Genomic DNA, 21,922 nt, shown 5'->3' on the forward strand with positions numbered 1-21,922 from the left:
GCGACGTGTAAAACTGGTGCTGAAATTCCATTTCTCGGGGAAGAATATGATAAGCGCATTGAATGTGTACGCTATTCTTTCACTTGCTTATGCATTCGGAATATTGCCATGGTCGAAAACCTATCTAGAAAACGTCGAGGAGCGGATACGGACTACTATGTCCAAATTCCGAATTCATCATCCAAACTCTGCGGCGGAACGGATGAACCTGCTCGTGACATTGGGGGTAGGGGGTGGTCATCGGCAAGTCGACTCGCTACGCGCTTATTTTTACAGCAAAAAACAGGCGAGTCCCTTGCATGTGGACTAACTCTGCTCAACTTGAAAGATCGATCTTTCAATCCTCTGAGTGGGGTGAAGTCAGACCAAGAGCGGGTCGATGAATGAAAGTCTAAGACAATGCACTGTAAATATCTGAATTGCCTTTGGTAGTGGTTTGTCGAAATGCATTTGCGGAACAGATGGCTGCGTACTGGGGAGCTCTTTGCTGAGACTGAGTAATTCATGTGTGCTATTCAGGACGGCGTAGTCGCCACCCGAGCTTATAAAAAGCTCATCATGGAAGAACGGGTGGAAAACGACTAGTGCAGTATGTGTGGTTCGATGTTAGAGACGTTGGACCATCTCATTTCTGGCTGTACTGTGATGGCACGGGCGCAATACATCACCAAGTATGATGCTGCATGTAAGGTGATTCATCAAAACCTTGCATACAAACAGAGGCTGATCACGGGAACATGTCCAGTTTACCGATATGAGCCGCAAGCAGTATTTGATAGTTCTACTTACCGGAAAGTGCTAACTGATCGCCAGATAAGGCACAACTAACAGTTGACAAGATTGGTCGCTCCGCATATATTATTGATGTTGCTATCCCCCATAATATCATAGCAACATCGAACGCAAATAGGTGGAGAAGAAACTGAACTATGAGACACTGGCCCGAGAAATCAAAGAAATTCGGCGTTCCGAGTGGGTGTTTGTTGTTCCCATAATATTATCTGCTACAGATATTGTACCTAAATCCCTCATGACTTTCCTTGATGTGCTAGAACTCTCACACAATCTGGTTCAAACCATGCAGAAGTACCCCATTCTTCTCCTGGATTCTACCGCTAACCCACCACCGGCCACTACCACCAGCACCCCGTTAGTTTTCAAATAGGCAGGATCGTCCGAGCCTGAATGCTTGGCACTTCGTGTTAGTATTAGGTAAAATCCGGCATCTGCCAAGCTTGCTACAGCTCGAAAATAATAATAATTGATGCAACAATTCATATTGGATCAGAGCCGAAGAAGACCGTAACGGTACACTATAGTACGCTGTAGGAGGCAATATAGTCAGCGTTGCGCTCACTCGAGATTATTACTCTGTTATGACTCAGGTACTCATTCACAGCTGAGTCGATAAGTATTCAACATCAAATCCTACTGCTACCAGGGATATTTGAACAACTTGGACTGGTATCCGACATCGACTCATGATAACAAATCCCTCTGCCACCAGTGAGATTTGAACTGCGACCTTCCCCTACGACAGCCCAGCGCTCTAACCACTTGAGCCACCCGTACACCAAATCTCAACACTAACCTCGTTCAATTGGGCCTGAAAATCATTAGCAAGAGTACATTCTGAAAAGCTGTCAAGGATCTATTGGGGGCGAAGCCTCTCGTTTCTATCCTAGCGCCTATATTCTCTCCAGAAATCCGAAATCTTGGCTGCCTCACAGAAAAAGTCGAACAGAAGAAGATCGGCGTGAATGTCCAGAGGGAATCAATGCCCGAGTAGGTCAAAGGCTCGCGTGGTTGAAATCGACAAGCAATATGCGAGGAAACTCCTTAACGCCAGGAAAACAAAACCGGATGGATAGTATGTTTCGACCTGGAGAACCCCCATCAAGTGTTACAGGTGTCTGAATACACGTCGGCAACATGGAAGGGACCCAACAGGAGGACGCCATGTCGGAGATGCGGTTAGGTTGACTACTAAGTGAAGATCTGCAACGAAAGCAAAAGTTGCATTCTCTGCAAAGATCGTGGTGTGCCTAGTAAAAGCGTTGCACACACTGCGGGTTCGTGGCGGTGTCCAGTCTCCAGGTCGGAACTAGAAAGGGCAAGGACGAGACTTGCACGATCCATATCCTACAAGTTAACAACAAATCGGTTTACTATCTATCTGGCAGCCCGTCTGCCCATCTGCCCATCTATCCGTCTGTATTTCACATTACACACATCGCATTTTTCTCGGAAATGGTTACACCAGTTGGCATCAAATTTAGTGGGAATTCTGACCACTCATGCATACAATGAGTTATTTTGATCGACGTTAAATTGAATGAGGGAGGGGGGCAGGGTCCCATATATGCAAAAGGGGGGTGTACATTTTTTTTTCACCTAATATAATGGGGGGGCTATCCCGAAGCCGGTCTTAGTTTTGACAATTTTTGGAAAGGTGGGAAATGGGGGATGGCAAAACTGATCATTTCTTTCCCGGAATCATTCTCTCAAACTACCAAACCGAAAAATCTGAGAAAAACAAGAGACCTCCACTATATTGTGGTTAGGTTCCGAAATACCCTCCATACCGATATCTGTTCAAATAAAGTTGAAAATAATATATTACTAGAATTTTTAGTAATGTTTCAGTGCAAATCCCATGAATGTCAGTAGCACCGAAAAGTGGATATTCTGACATAATAGATGCATATATATTACGTGCCAGGGGGAGAGATGTTTTTATAAAATAAATAAATAAAATAAATGAACTTTCCAACTTATTTTAATTAAAAATATTCGCATTTTAATCCAAAGGACTTGTACTACTTCATTTTACCCGCTGAGGGCACCCAAGCACTTTCAAAGTCGCTCAAAGGCTCAAAGTTGCTCAATACTGCTATTTTGAATTTCTAATGTAGACTTTATTAGAATCAGACAGTGCCTGGTTATCCAATTGTGTTCTTAATGAAAATACCGAACAACTTCCGGGAAACTTATAATGTTTATTCAGTTTTTCGGCCCCGAGTGTGAAATCGATGGCACTCGTAACACCTAACACTTCCCGCTAATGAGATTTCAAGCCAGAATGAAAGAGTGGAAAACCTCAAAAAATATTTAATTGGACGTGTACATATGTATTTAATTGCATAATAAAAAACCCACCCCATTAGCCCTGTATCCCCCAAACAGTACAGAATTAAATCAGTCCCGAATTTTAATTCGTGCCAAACTCAGTAAGCTCCCCACTTGCCTGTAACTCGGATCTCGATTAAATTCTTTCAACATGTGGCTGGGTTTAATTAATTTACGTACTCAGTTTACGGTCGTGTAGGCTTTAATAGGAAGTTCTCGAGAAAATACGTGCGACATGATATATTGGCGTGTATCTGTGGAGTGTGAATGCTTAAAGGGTGAATGTATGCTGGTAATTTGCATGAATTCATCTCAATGTGTCCTTTAACGTCCTCCGTTTTCCTTTTACGTCAAAGTAAATTTCACTGGATTTTCTGAATAAAAAACGTCCTCTCATCGGCTTTATTTCTCCTCTCGATTTTTTTTTGTGCAGGTGACGTAGTGGATCCCGTGATCCATAGCATGGGCTTGAAGATGGAGTGCAACACGAGACGCTTCGTAATTGACGACAAACGCGAATTACAATATCGCGTCGAAGTTCAAAATCGCGTCTATAAAAAGGAAATTGCCGCCCTCGATGCTGAGATTAGACGCTTGGAGAGACTTTTAGAAGGAAATTCGTCGACGTCGTCGTCAAACGTTTCATTAGTGGGACCACAGAAGGTAAACAGAAAGATTAGAGACTTCGTTATCTGAATTTGTTTTAGACTTTTAATTTTAACGCTTAAGCATGGTTTCAATTGATGATTAGATATACTTTCTTGATTGGCGGGCGAAGGCTGGGTAAATATATACATGTAGGGGCAACAAGGACATTTTCTCGAAAATGGCTAAAAATGATTGAATCGCAACTAACCAATTTTCGACTCTTTGTGGAGGTAGCTTTCCATTTGAGGCTTTTCTTTTGAATAGATTTCTTGGGACAATCGACCTTAATTGAGAGGTTGTTGAAAGGATTTCCTCTAGTCCTCGACGTTAAGTGAAACGTAAGGAAAAATTAATTCTTTGAATGGCACAACGTTGGAGATTTTAAATTCGTTATAGTCTATCTGAAAAGACTTTTAATCAAGAAAGTTGAAAGTGTCCTCTGCTGAGCCCTTTTCATTCCTTCTGCAGTTCAAGACATCATTTTGTTACTATTTTGTGTGTACATGAATCCATCCAATGTTTTTAGTATTTTTTTTTTTTTTGTTAATTCTAACCACAAAATAATAAGGTTTAGTTTCACACAAAACCTTAAAAAGGATATAAGCAATTCACTGCACTATCAAAGGCTAGCCTTACGGATTTTTCCTAGTAAAATATGCTCGAACTCTCTCTTTTGGGGGAAACCATATTAGAAGGCTCATTTTCACGTTCTATTTTGGGAATTTTTTAGTGGAGAAAATTAATTGAAATTCAATCAAAATTGAATATTATATTAGACATATCCCGAACAACTTTTGAAATTCAAAAGTTGCGTGGCATTAGTCCACTGAAGGTCGTAACTGGACAATTGCGGGACAAGTAGCGACTAGAATTTTCCGGAGCATGATATCTGTATTGAGAATTAAAAGGGCGTGTTCCACCGAATGACTAGTTCGATTGGCGAACTGGAAAGCTGGCATAGTATTGTTCTTATCGCAGTGCTTATCGATAATTAATTTGATGGTCTAGAGGCTTAAACATTTTGGCAAAGGTTGGAAGGATTGAGATAGGCGTGATTTGCGCACACTTCTAACTCGCGGCAAACTTGGCGTTCGGCAAGCAGTGGTTGATGAGAGAAGACAGGAAGGGATTGGTGGTTGCAATTTATTTTTCGAGGATGGTGGTTGCAATTTTATCAAGCCCAGTTTGTTTTTAAGGTTTCGTGTAAACGCAAAACCTTCTTAAAATCGGTTTACTGTCTGTCTGCTGTCTGGCTGTCTGTCTGTCCGGGACACGCATTTTTCTCGGAGACGGTTGCAGCGATTGATACCAAATTTGGTAGAAAGGTCGGAACTGTGGACGCTCACGCATATAGTGAGTTACATATTTTTTCGTAGAATTTAAGGGGGGGTCCCCACACATGCAAAGGCAAGTGTAAATTTTTTTTTCATCAAATATAGTCATATGGGGTATCAATTGAAAGGTCTCGGTTAGTACTTTTCGAAGCTGGTCTTAGTTTTGACATTTGTTGAAAAGGTGGGGAGCGGGCGGGGGGTTGAAAACGATAATTTCTTTAATGAACTCATTCTCAGAAACTACCAAACCGAAAAATTTAAAAAAAAATCGACAGGCTGCCATTATATGGTGCCTAGGTTCCGAAATACCCTCCATATCGATACCTGTTCAAATAAAGTTAATAATAGTACATTACTATAATTTTTAGTAATTGACAGGAAAACCTCCCTTAGGTTCACCCTAGAATTACGAAATAATATAGGCTATAGCATATTACATGATTCTGCCAAATTTAGTGAAAATGGCACTATTACTAGCAAAGTTATACTAGGTCAAAGCTGTCGCTTCTGTGCAAATTCAAGACTATGAATGTCAATATCACTTGAAAGTGGATATTTTCACATAATATATGCATATATTACGACAAATGCACACTCAGATCTCTTTATAAAACAAATACACAAAACCTTTCATACCTGACGCGTCCAGCTTGTTAGCTTGCTGAATGGACATTGCGGAGAATATATATTTCTAAATAATCTCCGCGGAAGGGTTTTCTTGTAATGTATATCTTGAAGTATGTCGTTCGGAAGGGAGATAAGATTTCGGTAGTTGAGGGTCCAAGCTGGCACTATTTTGTCGCATACATCCTGAATAGCCTCAGTGTGCTGGCAAACCGTGCTATCAATGACATTATTTGAAACTTGATTGTTTTAAAAAAATGGGATTTTGGATAGCTTCTGTCTAAGGGATTGGTTAATGAGCCGGCCGTTAGCGTTTCTGAAATTAGATGCTCTTAGAACCGTTGGGCGCATGACTGTATCGAGAAGTTGAATATCAAAGATAATGGCATCGTGGTCACTGATGCCAAGCACGGTTTGCAGAAATGTAAACATATTCGGGTGCAGAGTTATATTGATGTTGCTGCTCACCAGGAAATGGTCACGGTATGAGTGGCAGTTCCTTACGTTGTAAACAGGATCTATTATCCGCCAACGGTGGAACTAACCATCATTGTTATTTATATATGAATCAAACCAGGAAGTACGTCTGGCTTTGAGTTGCTTCCCAGGGCTAGGGGCCACGATTTTTCAGTTGAGCCAGATTAGTTCTCACAGAAGAATATGACGGTGGAGAGGTCGTTCAGCTCGAAGTGCTGGTAGGGAACTCTGTATACGAAGCTGGACGCGGTTTCTATTGAGGCGATCGTTACTTCGAGGGATTTAAGAGCGTTTTGGGTCAGAAGAGCTGCGTAACTAGGAATTGGTCGGAGACTAAAATTACAGTGCCTCCAGCAAGGTGTGTGATTGATTTGCTAGGATGGTAATTTTCCATCCGGAGAAGAAAAAGAGGGATTATGACGTTAGTGCAGCCTGGCTTCACACAAAAGGACAATCTGAGGATTGTGTTAACCAAAACACGCAGCGATATTGGAGATGGCAGCTCGGCGTCATATGGTCGACTAGTTAGCTCTTTTTGTACTACAGAATCCATTTGTTTATGATCTGTTCAAAGCGAATCAAAGTGCGGTTTATCGCCTTACTTGGGGTGGGATCATCGATTTCGAAGGTTCCGTCCAAGGTGACTAGGCACAGGCTTATTCCACGGCCCACCACCTTCGCTTTCGTTCGCGATCTGCTGTGCGGAGTAAGTTTGATCTAGACTATTAATAACAAGGAATGTGGCTTTCCCCACGAGGATCGTATAGGTGAAGAACTTTGTCTGGCCATCCACCGCCCAGATTTTTTACCACTGCATAATCCTCTTTGTTCTTGCGAAGGATTTGATTATTAAACCTCCTTGATTTTTTAACCAGGAAGTCCTTAGTTACGGAATTTGCAATACAGTTTTGTGTAGTCCTAGCATTCTCTACGCATTCAATGACAACAATTCAACAATTGGTGGAATTTTGGTACTGACCAGTTGCCTCCAAGATGCCTGTAGTGGTTGTTGTTGTGGCTTAAATAACGTTTGAGGCTGCTGTTTTTTGGCGGGTTTGGCTGGAGCAGTGGCATTTGGTATTTGTTTCTATCGTGCTGTTGGTAGGCATTTGGTCAGCTTTTTTGGGAGTAGGATAGGTGAATATTTTTACGTACAGAGTGTTCGACTCCCGCAACAGCATGCTATCAGACTGTCTACTAAACACCTCCCTGTCATCAGGGAACTAGCGTGGAACCGTTCAACACATTCCTTCGGGAAGGGGAAAGGAGTTGTTAGTTCAAGGAACCCCTTACCATTCGGTCCCGGTTACCCCCAACATAATGCGCAACACGACTCTAGCTGCCAGTGCTTCTCAGCATCTCTCTGATAATGTTGCCTGGAGAGAGCTACCCTGTGCCTGCATATAGCTGTTGAAGAGCCGTCCCAACTCACGCAACAGAAAAAGGTGTGTTCAGCGTCGTCCGCCACTCCATTGCTGAACACACAATCAGGAGATCGCGCCTTCCCAATCTGAAAACCTCCATGCCCACTTAGAGTTGCCACTCGGTGACGGAGCGTTAACGTTCTTCACGGGCAACCACCTCTCTTAAGTTTCCCCTTTACGGCGGTAGATAGCTTTATGCTCCTTGGCAAGGAGGGCAAAGGGAATCACCCCCGCGATCACCATCACGGCCGGTTCGAAGACAGTGCGATAAGTACACGCTAGTTGCAATGTTCCCCGTCTCTGCACTTGAGTAAGATACTTACGATACACCGGCCTGTCAAGGGCATTAGCCCATACCTCCGCGCTATAAAGTAGAGCCAACTGCGTTGCTCCCATAAGAAAACATCTGCTAGTAGATATATTATGCCCCCAAAATTCGCCATTAGCAGGCTCAAGGCCAATACTCCAGCTGCAGCCCTGTCCGCCGCTGCTTTGGTTTGGTCGAAGAAGGCCATCTTCGAGTCAAGCATTCAAACAAGGTATTTAACCGCCTCACCATGGGCCACAGGGTCGGAATTCTCTTTCTAGTCAAGATGACTACTTCGGTTTTGGATCATCCATCCTCTTAGCCATCGCATCAATATACCAAGTTTGCTTTGCACCTGTTTATAAGTGCGTCCGGGAACAAGTGCTGAAACGTCGTCTGCATAACCGACCAGGCGCGACTCTTCGGGCATATCAAGTCTCAGCAAACTATCGTAAGAAGCCTTCCAGAACTCTGACCCTAGGATGGATCCCTGTACTACCCTGATGCGATTTTCATCCATCTCTGGCCCTCTAGCGTCTCATAGAGCAGGTGGCGGTCTTTCAGATAATTCCTTAATATCCGCAGGAGGTAGCTTGGCAAGTGAAATTTTCTAATGCGCCTAGCATGCCTGTCCATTTTACGTTCAGCTTGAAGGTAGGTCACCGTACGTCGACTTTATGGTTGCCTCTAACGAGGCGTCGCCTACAAGTTCCGGATTAAACCCTCTATTTATTTTTCTATTGTATTTATCGAAAATCTCTTCAAGCTTGCTAAGGAGAGCCTAGCTTTGGTTTCTTTTTAAGAAAAGAATCTCCTCTTTTATAGGGCTGTCATGGTCTGCGGTACAATCCATGTTTTTAAGCCGGACTGATTCTGTCGCAGGGGCATTCTCGTCGACGCTTCTTCGACATTATCGTTTGAAACAAGCCCTTAATTGTGGGCGGCAAAACAATTTTTTTTGTCTTTTGCGAGTTTTTCTTCCGCGTCGCGACACTTTGTTCCGACGAGCTTTTGTTTTCGAAATCCCACCAGGTGGCGAAACTCTGATATTTTCTGTGTAGAAGCGGCAATACTAATTTAATTATCGCCTCTCCTTTTTATTCCGTCCTGTCACTACACTAGGCGGTAACCCTGTTCATGGTATCCGAAATAATTAAAACTTGCTTTTGCTTTACGCTAGCATTATTTATTAACCACTAGTGAAGGGAACACGTGGTTCCCGAAATATTAATGTTTGCATGGCTAATAAATAATACTAGCGTAAAATAAAAACAAGTCTTAATTATTTGAAATAATTTAATCGTCACGAACACCGCGAGATTACACTTAGACCTGTTTAGTACGTGAGACTCATGGCACACCGTAGTCAGGGCACCACATACCTTCATGTACACTGACTCACACTTCGATAGAGGCTTCGAAATAATACCGTTAACCCTTTTACTATGTACTTATGCGAAACGCATTTAATCAATACCGGCTAGTGACTGTCCAGCCTTTTTTTAAGGAGGTGCAAATCTTCAGGCGTGCCTAGACCAGTGTATGAGATTTTTATTCACTAAAACCACATTCGACTCCTCCCCCCAATGTCCATGGTAGCAGTATTAAAGTATTATATCATGGGGCGGAGTTAATTCATTCTCAGCTTGGTCTCCTTTCTTCTATTCACGGCCTACGAAACCGCGCTTTTTTCCTCCGTAGTTTACTCCGCATGGATTCTATCGTGGAGTTAATTACAGTCCTATCCCGTAACATCGCAGTATCCTTCGCACCAGATTGTCAGGTAATAGCATCAGCCCTAGAGTTTCGTTTAAGTCCTTCCATTCTTCCGCCAATTTTGGACAGGTCCCCTGGAATTGTATCGCAGTTTGGACATTCGGGTGAGATATTCATTTCACACCCTTACACGGGTACTGCTGATTCCCTCCATGCAGCGTGAGAAATAATTATAATTGATCTCACCGCACCGTCACCTCAACCATTCATTAAATTGTGTGTCCACCGACCCTTTTTCGAGCATTTTCAACACTTTTGTCATCTATATAGAAATCTCTTCCTTTCTCTTTGCCTGCGATACACGAAAGATGAATCTGACGTTAAATATATTCGTCATTTCATCTGCCAGAATATCTTACAGCTCTGATTAAATGATAACCTCCCAGATTCGCCAAGATTATCTTAGTTTTCAGCATGGATATAATCTAATGAATAAGATACTCCTCCAATTCAATCTTGGTCAACGCTTCCTTGATGCTTTGGAACTAACGTTGTTGAATCCTTCCTCTATATCCAGGAAGGCAGCTAGAGTATACTACTCCCACTGCAATGACCGTTCAAGTGTGCGAATTACCTTGTGGAAAGTGGTTTGAGCGAAGCGTGTTGGGATTTAGAGAAAAGCTTTCCCTCCATAATCGTCGGTGAGTGTATGTCCAAGAGGTGCACAAGGGTATTTAATACGAATGAGGGGAGCCTGATTGGTCCAAAGTCATTCACGGTTTGATGGCTACGTCTTCTTATTCGTGCGCGACTTCAAGACTGTTGTACGTAGTCCCAAGGTATACAGCTCCATTAAATCTGGACAATCCCCTGTTTATAACCCAGCCAATTTTATCCTCAGTTATCACCGATTTCATAGTCTCGTTCGAGTGGGGCATCAAAACTCTAACTCACAGTCCTTCCTCTTTGACGGGGACGTAGGTCTCAACTAGTAGCGCCAGGGTTTCACCAGAAAATTCTTACTGAGCCTCGCAGAGTCACTGGTGCGTTCAGTGTTCTCACAATAGTCTAACCACGATCGCTTCTTGACAATTTTGGTGACCGACCTATACTCCTATGGTTATCAATAGTGGTGCCTCTAGCAGATGATGATCATCTCCCTGCTCAGCTTCCTGAGGCTGGACTGGTCTTTACTCCACCGCGGTGACAATGTCTTCTTGTTGTATTTAGTAGGGCACGAGACCTTAAAGGCCGTTTCAAACGCCCTTTTCAGAGCTCCAAACTTTGACTTCAGTTCGTCTGACATGCCAATATTACTAATTTGTGCACCGAAGAGATTGTTCTCGATGACTAAACCTAACTTCCTCTAAGCTTATAGGGTATCTGGAATTTTTGCAGACCTCTGCGTTGAAATTTAGACAGAAATATATCCAAATGTGATTTGGTAAAGATGTCTTGTTAGACACTCTCCAGTTCTACACACTAAGAATCCCATTGTCGTTTGTTAGTAGGAGAATAGCAAGGACCTCTTCCCAACCATCACAATTCTCAGAGCTAGGAAAGTAGAAGGTTGATATACTGTCCCTCCACTAACAGATTTGTTGCCACACTAACAGATTTGTGTTAATAATAAAATCAAAGAATGACTCATTTTTTCGATGGTTTCTGAATTGTCTCAAGCGTATGCCTTGCATTGACATCGCAGCCTATCAACGGCTTGATATTTTCTGCGGCCATGCTAAACGTCAAATGTGGCAGTTCTTCTGGCGGCGCGAAGAGCGAGGAAATATGCACGTCTCCCGTTCCCGTCTGCACCAGCTTAACCGTGACTAGGTCACTGGAATCCAGGACTGGACACAGGAAAGTGTGCAGATTCTCCTGAGAATACATCTTCTAGTTCTGCCCCGATCAACGTCTCCTGTGCAGTGGAATAAATTATAATATTTGCTTTGTAGCCTTTCGATCCAGGGCTTCTGTACTAGTGCGACATCGATGCCTTCTGTTCGAAGACGAGCAGATTAGCTGAGGAGCACTTCGAGATTTATCTGTGCTACCGTCAGCATAATCTGCTTACGTAGGCCAGTTGGCGACGTCGACTAGATCCAGGTCGTCATTCACCTCAGTACCTCCGTTTGTACAGAACAGTAAAAGTTTGCTATTTGCTTGGGGTTCCTCTTCTTTAATAACTACCCAGTCATCCATGGAAATCCCGAGGTTTTAAAAGCGCAGCGATTTGAAAAGCTTTTTTAGAGTTTGTCTACCCTGAGAGTTTGCGTACGAATGACCAAGCTTCCCTTTGGCCACGTGGCCCTCGGCGTAGGCCACCTTGGGGGAAGACGATCCTCGTGCTATTGATTCGACTAGTAGGGAAATAAATCCTCGCCAGTTGGATAAGCGTAAGCCCAGCCCGGCCCATGAATGTGATGCTTCCATGTTAACTTGGAGCCGAGGTATATGTCAATACTTGACTATTTTAATATTTGAATTTCCATTCCAGATAAGTTGTTACGTGTTACTAGTAAACGCAACTAGTCCAGACACTAACTGTGGATTTTCTGGAAAGTTGTATTCAAGCGGTCACATACTATGTGCCAATTGATTAATACCAGGTCGATTCCCCGCTGTACTGCCGCGCGACAAATCGCCAAGAACGAAGAATAATTGAGGGCAGTTTCTTTATGTATCAATAGGCTCAAGGCGTATATATCATTTTCAATTTTCGTTGTCAGCTAATGAATTTGCTCAACAGTGAAGCAGCCAGCGTCCATTTCTTAGTGGTCAAAATGATCTCAGTGCTCAGAAACTCTTCGCATTTGTATAGATAGAGTTCTCTGGTTTGCAAGAAAATGTCGCCTCCACATTAGGCTAGAGAAGAGTCTACCAAAGATGCACGCTATATATTACTAATATGTAGACCCAGGATACCCACTCTTACTATTATTAGAGCGGGAGCGATGTCATTCGGGCCCATATATTTTTGGACTTTTGGATGCTAGCTGGGAAATGCGCTCAAGAAAAATAGTTTGCCGATTCCTTATCGTCTTCGACAGAGATGCGCTTTAATTTTGAAGTTGCCTCGAACTAATTAGTCTGTTGCCAAAAGCGGCTCCATGATCATCGTTTCACTAACTTTATATATATTTCTTCAGAGCCTTTGTACCCTCTTTGTACCGATTTCAACCAACAATTGGGATCATAATTCGGGCGTTTAGTGCTAGTTTGTACGTCACTCAATCTGTCCACGGATTCCGAAGTGGACCGGTTCGAAACGAAATCAATTTCATCTCAGGAGTTGCCACACTTATTCCAAGGGCTCGCCACGTCAAAGTGCGAATTTGGGTTAGGATGCACAGTGAAGACCCTTCACTTTCTGTCCCTCCTATATTTTTCATAGCTTTGGAGTATCTGATCAAAAGAACTAGGGTTAGATACTCAACAATGGGTCAGTTAATTAGCAAAGCTTTTGATAAATTTCTAGAATTACAGCTTAGAAATATGGCCTTAGTTCCTGAAACAAAACTCTGTGATTCAATTTATTGTTACGAAATAATTGCAACCGATCCTTCTCATATGAATATCACAATATGCGGTAATACTCTACTACCAAACTAATCCGCGCATAAATGAATTTCTCTATACTTTCACCGCTTGATTCCCATGAAAACGGCTTTTCCTAACCTCCCATGAAAAGCTATTAAACTAATCATTACAGATTCAAACGCTAACCGGATGCATGGCAGCCTACTCCGTTCAAACACATATTCGTCACTAAATTGATTTACATGCAAATAGTGGTTTTTAATTAATATCACAAGTGCACCGCCCCCGGCATGCTCGCATCGGACACAGACTAAAATTTCCTCAAATGAAAATCTATGCGGAAAATGTGTAGTTTACAAATTCATGAGATTTATCCGACATTAATGGGAAACTGGAGAGGGAACTCGACGAAGTGAACAAGGGGAGAAAACTCCTGTAATAGGATAACGCAATTTCGAATGTTCCTCGCAACCCGTAACGATATGAACTTAATTTCTGAAAAGAATTTCAATTTTAACGAGATTTTCCCAAATTGGATTTGTAATTTTGTATTGCCGTTTGTGAATTCTTACAGAGGTACTTTGATTCGGTTGATGATTATAATGATGTTATCAAATCGCAAGTGATTTCCATTGGAGGATCTGGTAAGGTCAAGTGGTCGGCTTGTGGTGATTTGAGTCTCAGAATGAAGTGAAGGCTTTCACGGGTGGAATATGTTGGAAGTGAAACGTGATCAGTTTGAGTTTCATTCGAGGATGACAGAAAGGTCCTCAGTTGGTGAAAGCTTGATATATTTACAGAAACCTATTAGAGTTCAAGGCTGGATCGCTTCATAGAGGGATGTAGTGAGAAACCGTTTTAACAGATATAATTATATTTTGAAGCAATTTGTATCAGGGAAACCCAAATGAGGGTATATCACATTAGCGCTGAAGTAAGTGGGCTCCCAGATGTAAGGTAATATGTCAAAGGTATTCGCGCCCCAGCAATATTGATCTTCAAACTACATCGTCATCGATTTTACCTTGGGTGACACTCACAATAAGCAGATCTTTTAGCGAGTTCGAAGAAACCTGAAAATATGGTTACTATTTATCCCTTGTGGGGTGTAGGGAATAAACTCATGCCCTTCAGCTCACTGCGCTTCAGCTTCTCTCAAGACTTCCAAGGATGCTCACACTCTACTTGTACTTTCCGCACCAACCGTTCTTGGGATGAACCTTGGGTCAAAAGGTGCCACTGCCTGGCATAGCGAGCAACACAATGGTCGCCCCTTCATAATGTATGACCTGTTCGTGGCCACTTACACCTTCCGATCATCTCGCCGACGGGTGCCAAGCTTGTTCGCCGGCCAAGCTCTTCGTTTGTGATAGTATTAGGCCGATGATCACGGGCAGATGTTCACGAAGCCTTGGAGTTGTTGAGTGATAGTGGTGTTCCATGTATTACTCTCATATTGCAACACAACAAGAACACTAGCACTGAAGAGTTTCAACTTGACGTGGATTTTGTACTTCCAGACAAGACATCGTAGCGTTAATGTTAATGCTTCAGACGATATTCAGTTTGGGGCAACTGTTCTAGATAGACTTGACATTTTAAATAGAAGACTTGACGAGCAACAAATAGTAAACAGACAACACTGCTTAAGTTTATCAACATAAGCAGTGTAACGTAAGGAGACGAAAATATAAGAAAACCAAATTACAAATGTCCAGAAAATCATAACGTGCAATGAAAATGGACTGCAACAGCACCTACCAGAGTTGGAAATCTTCCATAGAAAAGATACATATGTCCTATCTCAGCAAGTCACTTCATGGGGCCTATGAACGCTAAAATGCGTGGCTTTTGCTTACATCATGCAATACGTCCCAGACAATAAGGAAGAAGGGGAACTAAAATCTTCGTTAAAGAGGATATCAGACACAATCAAGAACAGGAAATTGAAGATGAAAAAATGCAGGTTGTGACTATTGGTGTAGAACTATTTAACAAAGTTGTGAAGATCTCCTCAAAATACTGTCTGCCCCGTTCCGGTGTTAAAACTGATGATTTCACTCGACTCTTCCAGTTCATCGGAAGCTCCTTCATTTTAGGGGATCACTTTGACGCAAAATGTGGGGACTAGGTTAACAATATTCAGAGGACGAGCAGAGCAGGAAGAAGAATTTCCACTCCAGCGGTAAGCCTACATACTGGTCGACTGACATAACAAAAACACCCGATATTAATGATTTCTTCTTAACTGGGGGAATCTCAGATGAATGCATCCATGGAAATATAATGTCCGATTACTCGTCTGTTGTGATGCTAGTCAGCGAAAAAGTGAGGAGAGTAGACTATTCCCTCAGGGACTAATAGACAAACAAAGTGGGCAGTATTCAAGAAGCACATCCAAAAAAATGTTTGCATAAATGATCAAATCAACACTGCCTATCAACTTGAGGAGGAGATCGATCTGCTAATGCTAATGAATTGTATATTCAGGCCGCTTGAAAACGCTCCCCTACTCATCATGGACTGAATAAAAACTATTATATATTTACTGTCCTGCGGAGGTTAGCGAACTAATTGCAAAGAGACAGAAAGGAAAAAAACCCTAAAAACTTTCTGACGAAAAAGATAAAGGCCTTAATTAACAAATATATAAACGAGTCCGTCAGCAGATATGTTTCTAATCTTACAGCACAAAAAACACGGGCTAATCTCTGTGGAACGCCGCGAAAGATCTAGAAAGATGCAGACAAAAAATTCCACCTATTAAACAGAGAAATGGGCAGTGAATTCCTTCTGCACAGGATAAGGATTTGGATCTGTTCGCGGAGCATCCAGAAAGTACCTTCCAGTCTCTGGGTGCACAAGCGTCTACATACTTAATCCCAGCTAGTAAAGTGAACGATTACCCAATCCGCCGTGCCAAATTAAATGAGCTGAAAACAGAAATTAAAACAAACGTTCCTTCTAACAAAGCTCCTGGTTATGAACTTATTGCAGAGAGAATACTAAAACTATTGCTATAAAAGGGTCAAATTATTACAAATACTTAATGCAGATTTCTTATTAGAATACTTCTCTCGACAATGGGGAGCTATAATGGTCCCTAAACCAGGGAAGGAGCCAAGTAGAGTCACATTGTATCGACCATTATCGCTATTCCCTACTACAGCCAAGCTGTTTGAAAGGCTTCGCAAATCATTGTGGATCGAAATCTGATACCACCCCACCAATTCGGTTTCCGCGAGAAGCATTCCGATGGAAAATACTTTGGAAAAAGAACAAGTGTTGTTAGCCATTTTGTTGATGTCGCCAGGTGTTTGATAAGGTGTGGCATCAAGATCTTCTTGAAATCATATTTAGAGTGAAATACGAAGGAACCTACTCTGAGCTGAACAAAATTACTGTTATGAAGAAGCCAAAATAGCGACATGTGCGGAGGACACTGCTATCCTTACTACGGGTAAAACTACGGGAGAAGCAAAAACAAAGTTACACACAGCTACTGACAACAGTGTAGAATGGACCAAACAATGGAAAATGAAATTAAACGAAAACAAATCAAAGTACATTAGCTTCACAAACACAAAGGAGAATTCAGCTAAGGCCATCATAAACGGACAAGATGTGCCATAGGTGCGTGAAGTCAAATATTTAAGTATCATCATCAACGGCGCAACAATCGGTATCCGGTCCAGGCCTGCTTTAATAAGGAGGTCCACCAATTCGATATCCCCGAAAGCTATCTGGCGTCCTGACCTACCCCATCGCTCCATCTCAGGCAGGATCTGTCTCGTCTTCTTTTTCTAGCATAGATATTGCCCTTATAGATTTTCCGGGCTGGATCATCCTCATCCATACAGATTAAGTGACCTGCCCACCGTAACCTATTGAGCCGGATTTGATCCACAGCCGGACGGTCATAGTATCGCTCATAGATTTCTTCGTTATGTAGACTACAGAATCGTCTATCCTCATGTAGGGGGCGAAAAATTCTTCGGAGGATTCTTCCCTCGAACGCGGCCAAGAGTTCGAGAAATACATCAGGACTGGCAAGATCATTGTCTTGTATAGTAAGAGCTTTGACCCTGTGGTGAGGCGTTTGGAGCAGAACAGCTTTTGTAATCTGAAATAGACTCTGTTGGCTGACAACAACCGTACGCGGATTTCTCATCGTAGCTGTTATCGGTTGTGATTTTCGACCCTAGATAGGAGAATTTATCAACGGTCTCAAAGTTGTATTCTCCTATGCTTAGTCTTCCTGTTTGACCAGTGCGGTTTGATGTTGTTGGTTGGTTCGTCTTCGGTGCTGACGTTGCCACCATATACTTTGCCTTTCCTTGATGCGCAGCCCAAGATCTCGCGCCGATTACCGCCTTCTCGATCTGGATGAAGGCAGTTTGTACGTCTCGGGTGGTTCTTACCATGATGGCAATATCGTCAGCATAGGCCAGTGGTTGGCTGGACTTAAAGAGGATCGTACCTTTTGCATTTACCTCTGCATCACGGATAACTTTCTCGAGGGCCAGGTTAAAGAGGACGCATGATAGGGCATCCCCCTGTCGTAGACCGTTCTTGATGCCGAATGGTCTTGGCTTTTATCTGGCCTCGCACATTGGTCAGGGTCAGCCTAGTCAGTCAGTATCATTTTCGTCGGGATACCGAATCCTCTTATGGCCGTGTACAGTTTTACCCTGGCTATTCTATCATAGGCGGCTTTAAAGTCGATGAACAGATGGTGCAACTGTTGTCCATATTCCAAAAGTTTTTCCGTCGCTTGCCGCAGAGAGAAAATCTGATCTGTTGATGATTGGCCTGGAGTGAAGCCTCTTTAGTGTGGGCCAATGGTATTCTGGACGTATGGGGCTTCACGATTGTAAGCTCATATGGTAAAGACACATCCTAAAAAAGAAGGAGGTGCTAAATGCCAAATGGAGAGAGATGTACTGACTATTGGCGAGGATTCCCAGCTGACCATTGACAACAGACTGCTAATTTATAAGCAGATTCTAAAGCCCATATGGACGTACGGCATCCAGCTGTGGGGTTGTGTTAAAGAATCAAACCTGAAAGTCATACAAACGTTCCAAAATAAAGTGCCTAGAAGCATAGTAGACGCTCCCTGGTTCATTCGTAATGAGGGTCTGCGTAGGGGCTTGAAAGCCAAACGACTTGCTAACATAAAGGATAAAACATAAAGTGCTGGAGTGGATCACAGGGTTTTCTTCCAACAAAAACGAGACCTAAATATGCAAAGAAAGCTGGTGGATTGGGGAAATCTCAGTCATAGCTTGGCGAGACGTGGTTTTAGTGGGTAAAAATTCGACACTCTCAGGGATTGTGAATCCTGAGGTTAGACTTTTGAAGATTTCCACCTCTTCAAAAAAAATTTTAACTTCATTTGCCTCTCCTCCAACTCCAGTGCTGTTTTGCTTGGTAAACAGATGACATCAGCGTAGTCGAAGTATTTCGGAAATGGCTCCATGGTCCAATAAACTTCTTCGGGCAAGGCAGCATGAAGAATGACGCCAGATACACTCCCTATTACGATGAAGAGCAAGTGGAGCCAAGTTTTTAAATTCTCCAATGTAGCACCAGAATAATCCGTAGGATGTTGATGTGGTCAATCCAAGAGATCCAGAGCGGAAACAAGCCTGCTCTCTGTCGATCAAGCTTTCGAGATATTTGTTGATGCGTTCTACGTTTATTTTAACTATTTTCCTTGCGACTCTTAGGAACATGCAGCAGTTCCTCCAATTGTCACATTCAAAACCGGCGCACTTCTTTGGAGTCTTAACGGTCGTACCCTCTTTCAACCTTCTGGGAAAGATATCAAATTCTCAGTATTTCCGTGAGTGCATTGTCTGTGCCATCGATCCGTTTACGGCAGAATCTGTTACATATTCTTTTTCTACCACAGATTTTGCCCACATAGATACTCCAGGCTGGATAATTTTCAGCCGTACCGGTTAGGTGACCCGTCCACTGGCTCCTATTAAGAGTCGTGATATCGCTTATACATGTTTCCATAATAGAGGCTACCGAATTCTGTAATTCTCATGTAGGGGGTCAACAATTCTTTGGAAGATGCGGCAAGGCATTCGCAATTTTTCTTGATAGAAAACTATGTTGGCTCAGTGGTCTGTCAATAACCGTGCGCGGATTTCGTTATCATAGCTGCCATCGGGCGTGATGACCCTATAGGAGGAATTTTCGCTGGTTCCAAAGATGTTTGCTTTCAGTTTACCAGTGCCACTGGATATCGCTATTGTTCTTATTTTCGGTGTTAGCATTTGATGCGCACATCGTATCGTTAGCCTCGGCCAGCAGCTGGGTGGATTCGAAGAGGATTTTTTACATCAGCATCGTGGATCACTTTTACAGCCCAGGTTTAAAAAATGAGGACTTGATCACCTCCAAGTTTCATACTATTGTTGGTGTGCAAAGGTCTCCAGAGTACTGCTTTTATCTGTCCTCTCACATTGCGTAGGGGATCCTAATCAGTCTTATTAATTTTGTTGGGGTACTGAAATCTCGAAACTAGCAGGGATTTTATTAAGAAAATAGATTTTCTCATAGTCTTAAAAGATTTCTTACGTGAGCTCCGATTGTCTTTTCACGTTGAATGTAGAAATATTTTTCATGTATGGAAAATATTAAACTGCATTTACTATTTACTTTTCGATGACAGTTGTATGTTAATATTGATTTAAATAATCTTTAGAGAGAAGTGGGTCCTACAATGTTACCAGTGTAGTCAAAGGGTGTAAACTAGTTTCGAGTTTGCTTGATTGTTATATTTTTTTCTATTTTATTTGATGAAAATATATTGATATTGTACAACGCTATAACTAAAAATACCCATCTACAGCCCGAAGTGTCAATCATCTCAGAAATATCATATGCAACTCCGCCAGCACCAAAATCTAGAACACCCAGCATCAGTGGTGGCTTACCGTACCTATTACTTTCTGTCCTTCCGCCAGTCATACCACGGGCGAGTTGGCCATCAGCAGAATACATGCAAGTTCCGATGCGTCGTTCAGTAACATTTGCTTCACAACCTCAGCTGGAGGACTCAAGGTCTGTGAACGATGTCTGCTTACCTGCTGCAGACCTCTTCAACCTCCGACTCGCCCATCAACAGGCCACTGAAAACAAATCTGGGATCATGAATAGAATTCGAGGAATATTTACACGATCCACTAGTCATAGGAGTTCATCCAACAGTCTGAGTGGCCAAAGTGGAATCAAAGCTGTTATCAAGAGTCACATGGGTATGTTCACACGCTTTATTCCATCTGCGGAGACTGCGTCCTGTAACGCCCTGTATAATACGCCAGCTATAAAACCGCTTCGGAAAATGTCACTAGCTAAAAGTGGAAATGATATCGATCAGGCTTCTATCGAGCCTGGATTTCTGGCGGAAAAAAAATTGTCGCTGACGACGGTCGAGGAAGACCAACCAAAGTACATTAAAGTACCCGAAACCAAAGTGAATTTTCAATTGCCTGCAGACCGACGACCATCAATTTTTGTACAACCTACCTTAAGGGAGAGAACTCGCGGTTCACCAAGGTTTCCTCACCGAATAATACCAACATGTAGCTTAAGTGCGTTAGAAGAAAAGGAATCTGGCTCAACATCTACGGGTAGACATTTTGATATCAATCAGGCTTCGACGTCACCCAACTGGAAGTCAATGGAGGTAGCGAATACAAAATCGTCCTTTTCGCTTGAGGATCAAACTGTGTTCACAATACCCAGCACCACAAACAGCAACTGCGCTGATCAAATCTATGTATTACCGGAAACACCGACATAACAGCAACCGGTTTTCTTAGCCAAAACTTCCCTATTTCTCGGTGATTTCTTAGATAAGAATGTTAGCGCCGAAATGTAATTCGAAGACGATGGCCCATACGAATATTTGTAATAGCTCAATCTGAAGCCCAAAGATAAACCTGGATCTACAAACAACCATAATTCGACATCGATCACCTACATAAGTGATACTGGTATTCAGAGAGAATTGTGCTCAAACAAACCAAAAATATATAATCTCAGATAGTAAATGTTTCAAAACAAATATCGTGACGTAACCTTGGCAATCAATTCTTGTAGAAACGTAAAGCAATAAAAAATACCGAGGGTTCTTTCAAAGGACCCTCCCCTAGGAACCTGAATTTCAAGAATCCAAACCCTGAACACTGTAAACTTTCAATAAATGTGATGTACCTTCTTCGTTTACGTATACATAATGTAACTAGGATTTCTAATCAATTAGCGAATATAAGCAAACGAATCTCTAAAATAATAGATTGAAAGAAAATTTTGAAGTAAAAATCCAATGAAATTAGCAAGAAATGAATAGCAGAATTAAGAAATCTTATGAACTTTCCTAAGAGAGTAGCGAAGCCTAGACTAAACCTTTAGAAATATTTTTATGATCAAGATCAATTCGGGAAAAATCAATTGTAAATGTCAGAGAGATAGTTGCGAAAGTAAGATCTAAACTTTACGGAAATGTGGAGCAATATTTTGAAAACTTCCGCAGATGTAAGCAATGTCATAAAATAAAATCATTAGGAAATAGCAAAACTACAGTTGGTTTTCATTTTACAATGCATGGAAGTTTAGTGAAGGAGCAAATAGAAGGTAAGTTATTTATCTGCAAGCACATTGATACATTACATACTTAAGGGGGTCATCCCGTGTGTCGGGTT

General features: G+C 42.2%; 1 protein-coding gene across 3 annotated transcripts in view; it reads left to right on the forward strand.

Moving 5' to 3' along the window:
* Window positions 1-21,168, forward strand: part of LOC119647011 (gamma-aminobutyric acid type B receptor subunit 2) — a 203,403-nt gene extending 182,235 nt beyond the window's left edge. For all 3 annotated transcript variants that reach the window (XM_038047748.1, XM_038047750.1, XM_038047749.1), the window contains exons 11-12: window positions 3,563-3,792; window positions 20,068-21,168. In XM_038047748.1, coding sequence (XP_037903676.1) covers window positions 3,563-3,792; window positions 20,068-21,021 — 1,184 coding nt within the window. In that variant the 3' untranslated portion in view covers window positions 21,022-21,168. The remainder of the gene's footprint in view (window positions 1-3,562; window positions 3,793-20,067) is intronic.
* The last annotated feature ends 754 nt before the right edge of the window (window positions 21,169-21,922 follow it).

This window comes from Hermetia illucens, chromosome 1, assembly GCF_905115235.1.
Source record: "Hermetia illucens chromosome 1, iHerIll2.2.curated.20191125, whole genome shotgun sequence".
NCBI classification, from domain to species: domain Eukaryota; kingdom Metazoa; phylum Arthropoda; class Insecta; order Diptera; family Stratiomyidae; genus Hermetia; species Hermetia illucens.